The sequence below is a fragment of the Lissotriton helveticus genome, chromosome 4_1, assembly GCF_964261635.1.
Source record: "Lissotriton helveticus chromosome 4_1, aLisHel1.1, whole genome shotgun sequence".
NCBI classification, from domain to species: Eukaryota; Metazoa; Chordata; class Amphibia; order Caudata; family Salamandridae; genus Lissotriton; species Lissotriton helveticus.
Window position 1 is genome coordinate 834,823,491 of NC_136063.1, and position 13,832 is coordinate 834,837,322.

General features: G+C 49.1%; 1 protein-coding gene across 2 annotated transcripts in view; it reads right to left on the minus strand.

Moving 5' to 3' along the window:
* CEP192 (centrosomal protein 192) overlaps positions 1-13,832 on the minus strand; it is a 2,224,848-nt gene that overhangs the window by 1,429,974 nt on the left and 781,042 nt on the right. For both annotated transcript variants that reach the window (XM_078687485.1, XM_078687486.1), the window contains exon 23: positions 6,022-6,147. In XM_078687485.1, coding sequence (XP_078543611.1) covers positions 6,022-6,147 — 126 coding nt within the window. The remainder of the gene's footprint in view (positions 1-6,021; positions 6,148-13,832) is intronic.

Consider the following 13,832-nt stretch of genomic DNA (forward strand, 5'->3'; position numbering starts at 1 on the left):
GCTGCTGTTCCAACTGGACTTCTTTTCCCAGTTTTCCGGATAAAAATAATTTGGTCCAAATGGGAGGTCCTGCCCCAACACCCACTAGCCGAGAGCCTCATTGGACACCCTACCATTTAAGTGGCTACATAAAAAACCTGAAATACCTTAGGGTGTACATCAACCTGTGACTGTGAGACATGGTCCCTGACAATGCTCAAATGATTATAGATCACCTGGAATGCGACTTCCCAGTTGGTCTGCCATGAATCTGTCCCTGTGGGGAAAGGTCTAAGTCATCAAGATAAACATAACCCCTAAGTTGAAAAATATTTTCAGAATGTTACCCCTTTTTATAGCATTATCTTTCCACCAAGACATCACATGATCCACTTCCCAGTTTACCTGGGGGTCCGACAAAACGAAGAAGAAAGGGGACAAGTTACATTCCTTTATGGAGAAGGGTGATCTATGTATCTCGCATTTGGAGGGCTATTCGCCGGGGCAACAATTGGCTCACTCGGTTTATCGTAAACCAACTGATAGGTAGCATTAAGTCAAAACCTCAGAATGAGGGATAGATGAATGTGTGTGGGCTGATGGCGCAATCGTTCATGGGGCACCTTAAAATTATTAGTAGTGTTCCCATCAGAGTTCCATCCTGTACCGCCCTACATCATTTGGGAATGTCACTGGTAGTACACAAGGGATGACCCGATGTACGATTTGGCACAACGTTGCCCTGTAGGAATTCAATAACCCAATGTAGTTATTTATTAGGTAGGTATCAGGAGGTAACTGGTAAGCAGTGCTAAATAGTGTAGAAAAAAAAAAAATCAAAAAAGTGGTGTCGTTTAAAAAGGGGTAGAGGAAGGAAAATGTGTTTAATAGAAACCTTCCGCTCCCACTATTTAAAAACAGTGCGAAAGGTAGTGTCAACAAATAACTACCTTGACAGTTTTAATGGTCATGGTCGACATGTTTCTGCAGTTTTACCTGGGCCCATGGGTCACCTACTGCTTCATCAGGACCTGCAATGCTACTGCTTAATTATGTGCATAAACAAAAAAAGGGGAAGTGAAAATTAAATATCACCTTAAGTTCTCCCACTGTTTAGGAGAATGTTGCCCCACCTCACCCGGCATTAGCACTGGTACAACGGAGCCCCGCTCTCTCCGTCGGTACTCCAGACGTCCATCTGGGCTGTCTGTGGGAGGTGATCTATGTATCTCGCATTTGGAGGGCTATTCGCCGGGGCAACAATTGGCTCACTCGGTTTATCTGCTGTGTACATTTAGGGTAACGTCTACAATAGTGTTGCCAGGTCACATATTGCAGATGGCGATTTCCCCATGTACTACACCTCTCGCCCGTCAATTACCCTTCTAGCCAACCCAATCATCCATGCCTCACAATACACGTGGAACTGAGCCCAAAGAATGATTCAGGTCCTGGGCGGTATTCACTCCAAAGCAGCATTGATGCACAATGTAGCCATTAGAATTGGAAGGGGGAGGGGGAGGTTTCTGGGGAAAGATATCAACTGGTCTCTATGGATCAAACATGAAAACATCATGATTGCCTAGTCTCCAACGGTTCCATAAAGCCAATACCTAACCAGAGATGAAAATTTGACATCTCTAGCTCCCAGCCACCGATGGAAATACACTCAACTGTTACCTGTGCTTTCCCACGTTCTGGGGGAATGCATATAGAACTACATCACTCAATACACCCACACCTGGATAAACCCGGAGGAAGGGGGGGGGGGGGGGTGGACGGACACTTCGGTATTGTACGCTACACTAATTGACCAGTGTTTCTCAAACACAATGAGTGCACTACAGCGTTGGTAGGAAACCATGGGCGGAATTTGCGTAATCACGTTACGCAAATCTCCACGAAACGGTAAAAAATCTACGGGAACAAGCAGAAATTCCGCAAACACACAGAATTGCTTGTTCGCGATGCTTTTTTGCTGTTCGCAATCGCTGTTTGCATGCTCGAGGGGAAATATCTTGCGAACACGCATTTTGAGAACGCAAACAAGCAAAAATTTCGTGAAGTCGCGGAAGGCAGAATTTTGGGCAATTTCGCCTTCTCCGCGGAACGCGAAATTACCCAAATTCCGCGAGCGGAACGGAATTTACTGCCCAGTCCTAGTCTCAACATATTCATGGAGAATGACTGGGAAACCCTTCAGGAAGACTAACACTGGATAAGTACAGCTATTGCGAAATTCTATACCACTGCCATTGGTCCCCGGCATGTTTGTGTACTGCACACCTCATGGACTCTTATAGTTGGAGGTGCATTGAACAGGATTGCAACATAGTTCATGTACAATGGGAGTGCACCATGCTGAATACATTCTGGACACAAATCTGGGACTACCTGAAAAGTGAAATGCAGGTGGCTAGACTATTAACTGCACATTTGGTCCTCTACACAATTCTTCTACTCTAACCTCCGTGTTGCAATGCATCAACAGATGGCTCTCCACAGCCAATGGCATGGCCAAGTTTGAGATAATGCGCTACTGGTTGATGGCCCATGTTCCCACTTTCCACTTCTGGATGGAAAGTATTAGGACATGAGGCTCTTTGAGAGAATAATTTACAACTTAAACAAGTTGCAGACATTTGAAGACATATGGGGTCTGTTCCTCAAGTGGTGACTGTTCCCATGCATCTACCCAACCCAGGAGTACATTGCATCCACTGCCATACTCCTGATACTTTTGAGACCCCCTACTCATCAACCACTCTTCCCTAGATACCTGCTTGCAACATAATTCAGCCCAGTAGAGCATGGGTCCCCTGCTTCGCATTTCCTAGTAGAGGGCTCCAAAAGCTGCAAACACGACCATCACGGCACCTACTCCCATTTGAGTTTTCCTGTCCACACTGATTTGTAATTTAAGCACCCTCAATTTTCATTTTCTGATGTTTATTCCTAGTTGCCTACTGATCTACTTTTTATCACTGTTGGGTATCATGGTATGCTCCTTGAAGAGATGTCTGAATATTGGTTGCTGTCAATGTATTGCTTTTTACAGTGACCAATATGTGGAACCTATGCTGTATGTTTAAATTGGTCACAGTAAATGAATAAATAATCGAAATACATAAATACATTTAAACAAAAGGTTACTTCCTAAATAATGAACCATTATTTTAAGGACAAAAAAAAAACTCAACACATACACTTTTATATTAAGTTCCACCTCCATCATAGGGTTCCTGTACGAAACTGAATTTGAGAATTTTGTTTATTATTTTGAGTGGGTGACTACCTACCTCAAGAAATAATCACAACCCTCGACACAGTGAACCCTTAAAGGTAGTAAATTAACCTGATCTCAACCCCCCAATAGCTATAGCATAGAGCAGGTCAAGTCAAATGCAAAACAATAAATCCCAAGTCAAATTACAAAACTAGAGTAAAATGTAATTAACAAATTGACTCCACAATTACAAAACTCCAATAAGGGGAACCAGAGAGATTAATTTTTAAAGTTTTGGGTAGAAATAGTCAATGCTCGAAGTAGACTGGGACCCTAGGTGCAATTTGAGGCCAACCGAGATAGAGCGCCGGTAGGACATATCAATCAAGATCATCTTGGTCAAAAGTGATACCTTCTGGCGTAGTCGTTTAGGACTCAACCAACCACATGAGTACAATTCTAAGGCTACAAGGACATTTGGGGAGGACACTTAACTATTATCACTGCATCAGGAAGAGTCCAACAGCAAAATCCAGAAGCCAATGGTCAGCCGAGTACTTTCAGGAAATGGCTTCTTGCAGATTGGTGTCTGCCTGTAGTCAGATAGGAGAGCAACCAACTGACCCTTGAAGTCTACTTATTTGCCCTGCGTACAAGAGGGAGCATGTTCAGCACACAAGGTCTCCTCTCATGTCACAGATACCAGGTCTAGTCCTCTTCTGATCTTGCGCAGCATCCAAAAGTGTGTGTTTACTTGAAGGTTCCACATTTATTTGGTTGGCGGGGCTCCTGGCCCCTTCCTAACCAATGATGAACACATTTCCAGGCCCTGACCTCCCCACTTTTATAACAGTACCTCTTTGTCTTATTGAAAAAACAAGTTCAAAATGACATGTTCATGAATTTTCAAGAAACTTAAGTCTTCAGACACACTAAACTTGGGCTCGGAGGCCTGGGAGGGAAGTGAGGGAAGTATATTATGTTAATCCTAAGGTCCTCCCACATCTACACTAAAATCCAGATTGAGGCAAACACTGTTCCCACAAACAACTAGAGACAGAGGTCTGGTAGGACAAATCAGGGTCCTTCAGCAACCAGACACGGAATACACAAGAATGGTCATCCGGTTTTCTTTCTCTCAAGTGTGTCCCAAGTGTTTGTTACATGTAGCTCAAGAACCCAGTCAAGCAGGATTTGATAGGGGGGGGGGGGGGCATTACAGGATGCCTACAGTCACAGTTCTGAAAATTCTCTGGAATTCAGAGGAGTCATCTCTGCTGGAGGAAAGAGCCCCTTTTGACATGGTTAGCCACCAATTTTTACCTGGTATCTGGTGCAACTTTGACAGAAGATGTACTAGGTTCCTGCTAACCAGTACCGGTTTTCTTTGCAAACTGCCAGAGAATGTCCCTTAAGATGGAGTTAGTATCATCCTGCATCCGCAGGTCTTCAAAACAGCGAAGTGTAGTCCAGCGTCATCTAACTCCCCAGCCCAACTGACTTATCTGAGTACCACCTGAAGGAACACTTGCTCTGGAGGGTAAGCTTGGGCTCTGCACTAAGTCTTGAGGCCCCAGGACACATTGGAGCTGAAAGGCACCCATAACCAGGGTACCGGACCCCTTGCTGCAAAAACCTAGAAAACAGTCTCGGTGGACTCCAACTCAACAGTGAGTCAGCACCCGAAATGGGACTTCAGGACTCCAGAGATCCACCTATGCAGTGGCTCAGCAGCTCCAGAATCGTCGCTTCTAGGTGCAAGCTCCTCACCGTGTGGTGCTTCCTTACACGTCGCTGCCCAGCTGAACATCTTCACTGCACCCATCGGACAGGGCATCTTCAAACCAGCTGTGCCCCCACAGCTCCAGAGCCCTTTGACCTCTACTCTCCTTTGAGAGCCTTCGGACTTGCCTGCAAGTCCCCCTTTTGCAGGTGGCTTCTTGTCCTCATAGTGCACCAGCTACAAAGTCCCACTTCTCCTTGCTCGCGGTAAAATCCAGAAGGCTCTCAAGAACTTGGCCTTGGAACTTTGGACCTTAGCCCCCAAACTTCCAATTCCAAAAGGTAAACCACTAAAGTAACTGCATTGCATTGAATTTCAAGTTGTCTTTTTTAGCAATGTATTGTGCGCAATTGCGTACAACTGATTTTCCACCATTTAGTGTGATTTTCCTGTATTGAGCAAAGTATTTACCTTGTACCCGAAGTTCTTGGTCTAAATATTTATATAAAAAGTACTAATTTTCTAATCCGGGCTAGACTTCATTAAGCGTGTGTATCATTAATTGCCTCTGTTAGTCCAAGAAATGCTTAGCACTACCTCCTGATAAGCCTAACTGCATTCCTCCACTACCCCAAAATAAAGGGTTAGTATTATCTACTTTTGCTTCTGTAAATCTATAAAGGTGTCCCTGACCTCTATGCACAGTGTACCCCACTGTGGTGCACGATATAGAGACGTAGGTTTCCTACATTGTTGATTTATGGAACAGACTTAAAGGCTTCAAACTGATTTTGGAGGATGAACCAAAAGTACAGTAACAGGCCTTTCAATTTTTCTTTTTTTGTCACTTGGACAGTGGCATTTGGAAGACCTGCAATTGCTTATTATGAATACCTATTGTGTTTTCCACTGCCCGGCTGTTGATGAACACAATTGGAATTAATCTTCTTCGAGTGTCCTGGGACTGTTCAGCTTGACACTTGACACATCCAGGAGTCAACTGGATTAAACATCAGTCCAAGGGATTGAGACAATTAATGAAATGTCTAGTATTTTAAGATTGTGCAAAACTTTTAAAGTTAATTATACTTACAGCACTAATAACTAGCCTGATGGGCACAGTGACCTGAGTTTTGTTTATTAGTTTTAAAGGAAGGGCTTTCCAACTGCCCAATGGGAGATCTCCAAAATCTAGACAGCCTGTCTTTCCTGCATCAACCTGTTGAATAAAAGAAAAACAATCAGGCTTATGTGAACTATAGTAATGGAGAAATACTTACATACACACACACCCTGAAAATATCTAATTAGAAACACAATGTAGCATAAAAAAAGTGACATTAGGAACCAGAAAATATGCCATTGTATTAACTTAAACCGCGCAAACCTTTGGTTTAAATGAAATTACACAAGTTCAAGAAATTAGAACCTATTAAACACAGTACTAAATGTCTGATGAATAATATGTTAATTAAAAAGACTAGCAATTAAATAACATAAAAAGTCAACATAATCATACAAGTGACTAATATACACGTTATCCTTCAGCCATTCTCTCCAACCCCATTCCTCAAATACTTGGACTTGCAGTGAGGTACTGGATTGTTTTGCAATAGTAAGTGAGCAGACCATGCCAGAGAATGTCTGGGACACAGCCCACTCACTATTAACCCCACCACCTCTAGCCAATCTCTGTTTTTCAGTTCCTGTACACCGACTACTAGCTGAATTAAACTTGAAACGCCATACTCAGGAAGCTGGAGAGCTTTTATAAAGGGTAGTTACTATTTAAAGGGAGTAACTAAAGAGATTAACTACTAAACAGTACCCTCTCAGACATCTTTATTTCTACAGAAAAGAATATTCCCAAGCATAAGAAAATCAAATGATAGTTGACAACTTCGACCAAACCGTACAGGCAACAAACAGTAGTCATCTAAATTCTGCCTTGTAGATCATGACCGCGAGGGTCTTTGAAAAGCCACTGACTGTTTTTAATTGACTTTTTGTTGACTACAATAGGTTTGTGAAATCCCTTTGGAGTAGATGTACGAGTTACTTACCTTCGGTAACGATGTATCTGGTAGAGAAGACTCTAGCAGCAGATTCCTTCACGTAGAATTATCCCCAGGCGTGAGACTGGATCCGGAAACATTTTTTGCCATGGAGAACAGGCACCCGAAGGCGACCAGAACCCTCCAGCAGAGCGCAAGCCATATGACCTAGGGTATGATAAGCCCAAACATGGGAACCCTCTTTGGAAGAACTTCCGCAGCAGAAGAACAAACAAAAGAGCCACGGATAAAATAAAAAAAAGGCGAAAGGCTGGACAAGCAGCCCAAGCAAGCAGAAGGCATAATCTCAGGGCCAAGGCTGCGCAACAAATCCAACACATACACATAATCAACAAAGGGGCCGTCCAGCAGCCAACAATGCCAAAGTCCCAAGAAGGACCAACTGGCCAGAAAACGCACTCCACAGCCAGAACAACCGGCCTAAGAAGGCCCAGAATCAACCTGACTCAGGAATCACTGAGGAGGGGACGGAGGATGATAAGGCGGAGGAGGAATGAGCCCTGCCAAGAGCCTCTGGATGGCGGAGACGGCCGGGACATGGAACAACAGGCTGCCCTCAAATGGAAGATCAATGAGTCGCTCCCGAATATTCTCAGGGAATACTCCATCCCGAAGCCAAGCATAGCGACGGAAAGCGACCAAGGAAGCTATGGCCCGGCCCAACACCTCTGAGGTGTTAGGGCGGGGCGGAGCGGAAAATAAACGCTGCCAGCTCCCAACCATCCAACGCATGATGCCCTAAGTCCATTTGACCACTCTCCAGGGATGCCGCGGATCCCAGAGATTCAGCAGAGTCCCACAAACAAGAGGAGGCCCAAGCCAACACACACAAAGTGTTCAGAGGCCGCAGGGCAGCGCTGGTGGAGGCGAACATGTAGCGCCCCCAAGAGTACAGCCAGCAGGCCTCTCGGGACGATGGAGTCAACAGTGGTGGCAGGTATGAAAAGCAGGCCGCAAAAGAGGACTGGAGGCAGAGGGGTGGAGGGAAAGACACGCGGGGTCACGCGGCGCCAGAAGATGCTGTGGCACCGGGTCCCATGAGGCAGGACGCCTCCAAGCAACTGTCAAGGAAGAAAGGAGGGTACCTTCAAAGGGGAGCAGAATCTCCCTCCCACCAGAGCCGTGGTGGAGGACCTCCAATAGATGGTCCGCCGGAAAATGAGCCACCGGGTCACCCATACGCAGGATGCCCACAACCGTGGACACCGCGTGAGAGAAGGCGGCACCCGCCTCTGAAGGGCCCCGAGGTGGGGAAAGCAGCTCCTCCATGGGCGATGGCTGCAAACTAAGGCAGCCGTCCCTGAGGCCAAGCAGGGCAGGCAAGGGCCAGACCTGGAAGTCAGAAGGAACTGACGAACGAGGGACCTGCCGCTCTTCCGACGAACACCTCTGCCTCAGGAAGGGCGGAGAACCGCACTTCGACGCCAGTGAAAAAGACACCACACGCCGACCAGTCTCCAGGGAGGATTACACCAATATACAGGCTGCCTCGGGAGAAGAGAGAGCGTCCGAAGACGAATCCGCGGCACGACCCCTGCGCGGAGCCATGGAGTACGCTGCCTGAGGCGGAGTGCCAGCACCATCCAGCATTGCCGGACATGGTTCCGCCCAGTCGCCCCGCATCTGGGACCGGTGCAGAGACCGGAGCGCAGCTGAAGCCGAACCGGCACCGACCCTACCTCCACCGAGGTAGCCATCCGCAGTGGGGGAACGAGACGGCCCTGCGGAGTGACGCGAAGTCCTCCGCGGCCCAGAATGAGGCGTAGATCGCTCGGCAACCCATGGGGCAGTGCCAGAGACGATTCCAACTCCAACTCGCCCCCGTCGAGGCAGCCGCCTGCGAGGAAGGACGACAGGGGCCCGGAGAGGGGCAAGGGATCCTCACCCGGCCTTGACCCGGAGCAGGGCGAGGAGGGTTCACCAAGCCCTGTGGCTCCGCACGGTCCAGCGGCTGCCAGCGCCGTAGCGGCGTCATCTCGGCCTTAGACAGGACCACCCTGTCAAGGGACCGAGAGGGGCTCGGGGATGCGACATGAGCCCCAGCGACCTCCCGCGACACCACAGGGACTCCCGCAGGAGTTTGTGGTGAGGCAGAGATGCCGTGGCCGGAAGGAGGTGCCCCAGAGGAGCCGCACCCCAACAGCACCACACCCTCCAGGCCTGGATCCGAACCAGTTGGGGCCGGAGCCGCCTGCGGCGCCGCGGAGGGCCCTGCTCAAGGCGAGGGTTCCGCCGAAGCCACAGGAGGGGAAGACGCCAGCGAGGCCTGCAAAGCCGCCGCATAGGTCTCCATCTGGACTCTCGACGCCCCAACACCGGGAAACGGTGGATAAGACGACACGCGGGCCGCATCACCAGCGGAGAGTCCACGCCCTCGGTAGGCCAGAACCCAGCCCCCGGGGACAAACTGCAACACTTACCCACCGGGCAGCGACGCTCACGTGACATCGGAGAAGGGCGAGGACGACGACCACGGCCAAACCTGAAGCCGTCTGCCGAAGCAGACCGAGGGGAGGACGTCGACCTCGAGAGACGCGCCGAGAGAAGTTTCATGCGGCGCTCCCGACGCGATTTCGCCTTCAACTGTTGACAGGCCTCGCATTCGGTGGTGCCGTGATCCTCCCCCAGACAGCACATACAAATGAGGTGCGGGTCCGTCGCCAACATAAGACGCCCACAAAACATACAAGTTTTGAAGCACGAAGGCATTCGCACAATGTTCCACCAAAGAAATGGAGAAAAAAGGTCCCAAAACAGGCCCGTAGCAAGAACAGGGTTCGCGTTGCACGTGGAAAAGGAAAAAACTGACAAAGTGTGCCCGGGCGGGTCTTATGTGACCCTGCTGAAGTCACAAGCGTGGACGACGTCTGGGTGGAGTCGAGTGATGTCGCCCCAGCGCGCAAGGATGCTGTGGCAAAAAAAGTTTCCAGATCCAGTCTCACGCTTGGGGATAATTCTACGTGAAGGAATCTGCGGCTAGTAGTCTCTATCAGATATGTCCCATAAGAAGTAACATTCCCAGATTTGTGATGCACTTGGACAACCTGTGTACAAGTGAGGTCGAGGGCGGAGAACTGTCCTGTGCCTCTTAAATGCTTCGGGCACTTTGTTGAACTATTTTCCTGGATTTGGATTTGTCAGCACAACGAGGCTCGGAGATCTGAACTATTTGGGACTCCCTGAGCACAGGACTCCACATTTAAAAATAACGTGCAATGGATAATAAATGCATAATTATGTAACGGCCCTCAACAGCACTCGGCCCTCAACAGCACTCGGCCCTCAACAGCATTCTGCACTCGGCCCTCAACAGCATTCTGCACTCGGCCCTCAACAGCATTCTGCACTCGGCCCTCAACAGCATTCTGCACTCGGCCCTCAACAGCATTCTGCACTCGGCCCTCAACAGCATTCTGCACTCGGCCCTCAACTGCACTCGGCCCTCAACTGCACTCGGCCCTCAACTGCACTCGGCCCTCAACTGCACTCGGCCCTCAACTGCACTCGGCCCTCAACTGCACTCGGCCCTCAACTGCACTCGGCCCTCAACTGCACTCGGCCCTCAACTGCACTCGGCCCTCAACTGCACTCTGCCTCGGCCCTCAACTGCACTCTGCCTCGGCCCTCAACTGCACTCTGCCTCGGCCCTCAACTGCACTCTGCCTCGGCCCTCAACTGCACTCTGCCTCGGCCCTCAACTGCACTCGGCCCTCAACTGCACTCGCCCCTCAACTGCACTCGCCCCTCAACTGCACTCGGCCCTCAACTGCACTCGGCCCTCAACTGCACTCGGCCCTCAACTGCACTCTGCCCTCCACAGCACTCGGCCCTCCACAGCACTCGGCCCTCCACAGCACTCGGCCCTCCACAGCACTCGGCCCTCCACTGCACTCGGCCCTCAACTGCACTCGGCCCTCAACTGCACTCGGCCCTCAACTGCACTCGGCCCTCAACTGCACTCGGCCCTCAACTGCACTCGGCCCTCAACTGCACTCGGCCCTCAACTGCACTCGGCCCTCAACTGCACTCGGCCCTCAACTGCACTCGGCCCTCAACTGCACTCGGCCCTCAACTGCACTCGGCCCTCAACTGCCCTCAACTGCACTCTGCACTCAACAGCACTCTGCACTCAACAGCACTCTGCACTCAACAGCACTCTGCACTCAACAGCACTCTGCACTCAACAGCACTCTGCACTCAACAGCACTCTGCACTCAACAGCACTCTGCACTCAACAGCACACAGCACAGCAGTTTATGTGGACTTGACAAACACTGCGACTCTGTGGATCTTTTGGTGGTACAATTATGAACATATTCAGAAGATGTTCTGATGCTTTTTATGTTACAATCTGCTGCTGAAAGCACAGTCAATCTTGTATTTTAAATTGAATGAAAGGGTCTAGAGGAATGTTCTTGGGAGAGTGCCCAAAAATATTTTTATTTAATTAATTACTGCCCGCATTTTTTCTGGCTGCTCCCCTCAATAACCGCAGTGGAATGACTGGCTGCTGCAATGCAGTGGAAACAATTTGGAACAGGGTCGGGATTTCATGCTTCTACAATATTCAGTAGTGTAACTCTCTACAATGGCATATCCCTTGCAGGGCTGAATGTTGACGTAGCCGCTCTAGAGTGTGGGACAGCCCATTCTATTGTAAGGGGGACACCTGATGGCCAGGTCTAGTATTACACCTAAAGTGACAGCACTAAGTGGGAAAGCGAAGGCGTTCACAATGACACCTTCTCCACTGGAATGGGAGAGCTACCATGATAACACGATCCGAGGAAAGAAGAGCAAAGCGTTCTTGTAATGGGCCTTTGAGTGTTGGCGATGTAGTATTTATTATATTGATCCTTTTTGGCTGGCCTGGCATAGGCTTGGTCTTGCCTTTATGCTCAGTCACGTCCATAAACAATTAGTGTAGGGTATCACTGCCCTGCTGCTTCTGTGTGGTCAGTGTTTTCATGCCCTATTCAGTAATATTCCAGACTTGCATTATGGTATTTCTGGCCTTGTTTGCCCTTCTCGCTCCCTTCTTGCTGGAGGAGGGGGAGGCCACCGGCTAGTCCAACGAGCCGTTCAAAGTCACACACTGCTGTCCCTCTGTTCGCAGGTGCTGGGATGAAATGGCCAAAACATAAGCCAGCAGCAAGAACGCAATGCAATCAAAGTGTCTCTCCCAGAGGTTGTCGTGCCTCCCCCTTCTGACAGAGGGAAGAGAGAGATGGTAAAAAGCTGCAGAGACGAAACAGCCGCATAGTTGTTAACATACACCCAAGAGTGTCTGCAATTGAATTAACTGGTGATTAAGGCATTAAATAGCAGTTGCTATCATCAACAACGTAACACATATATGCATCGGACGGCTAATGGGCTCCTGTAAGCAGTTTAGTACACCAATCCCCTCTCTTCCACCCACCAGCAATTAAAACGGATTTAAGCACACACACTCATTTTAGCGCCCGCACAACCTCCACAAATACTAATCAGGCTCCGGTCTGTGATGGAGGCATTTGGAAACAGTCACACCATGCGCTGCAGGGATGCCCGCCCTCTGAAATCACTGTGCGCTGTACAAGTGTGAGTTAAAAGCAAAATTAGTTTGTCATATTTCTCACTTCAGACCGGCGCAGCGGCAGAGGTTGTATACCACCTGTAACCTTCAGCAGTGCTAAGGATTTGTATTTATTTATATATTTGTAGACCTGGAGGCAGCACAGTGCAGCGAGCGATAGAAATGACAAAGTGATTTATGAAGAGTTCCGGGGGCGCCAAGAAGAGGGAAAAGGTTAGGACCTCAGGATTGACTCCAGGTCGAGTAACAGTGAGGATTAATTTAGTAGGCATCTGTGGGCTAGGTGGCATTCCTTCTTTCTATTTCAAGCGCATGAACTGATGCAAAGATGACCTGTGCCTTCGAGTTAATCTCCACTCCATTCTCCCGGCCTTCAGCCCTTGTCTCTGGAGCCCCCGGGCAGTAACTCTACAGAGCTGCGACAATCAGTCTGTGCGCAGACTTGCCTGGTTTCGGAGGGCTCCGGAGCAGCTCTCCCATACATGGAAATAGACCGAAAATGTTACAATGGAACTGGAAGCTCCGCATTGTGAGATGTGACGTTTCTTGTATTCAGCTTGTGTGTTATCCCTGACCCACCCACATCCATGAGAAGGCTGGCTTATCATCAAATAGAGGACAGTGTACAACTAATTTGCTCATAGCACCGGCGGCCGGCCGTAAATCGAGGAGTGTTTCTGAAACAAAAAGCGTGGGGTCAATTATTGGCGCCACGCTCGAGTCACGAAAGTAACACGGTTGCATCAGGGTGGCCCGAGTAGAGCAGTGAACCGAGGCTCAGGAAGACACAGTAAAAGAGCTAATAGTGTCTGTGACCCATTGTACACGGGTGCAGTGCTGAAACATTAAGCGCAGCGCCAGAGGGCGGGACGGGTATGAGGGGCTGTGAGCCACAGCGCCATCATTGTGTGCGCCCGTGTTGTGTGAATGTAAATGCGGGCGCCGTGTTAAAGATAAAACACAGGAAATAAACACATGAAGCGCCATCAATTGCCGCAAGTGGTGTTTGAGGGGCGGGACAGTGAAGAAATATAAGTAATGCACCTTGAAGGATCGCACTGACAAGGGAGAGCGAAAGTCAGAATAAAAAATAAAAAAAACGAGCAGTGGTGCGCGCCCGTAGCCCCGAGCCCTCAAAACAGGAGACTGCTGCACGCGCGCCGAGCATCTGGCTTCCTGACAGCTGGTAATTGATGAATTATAGCCTTCTGCTGCGCGTGTCTGCACGGAATATGCAGGAAGTGGAGCAAC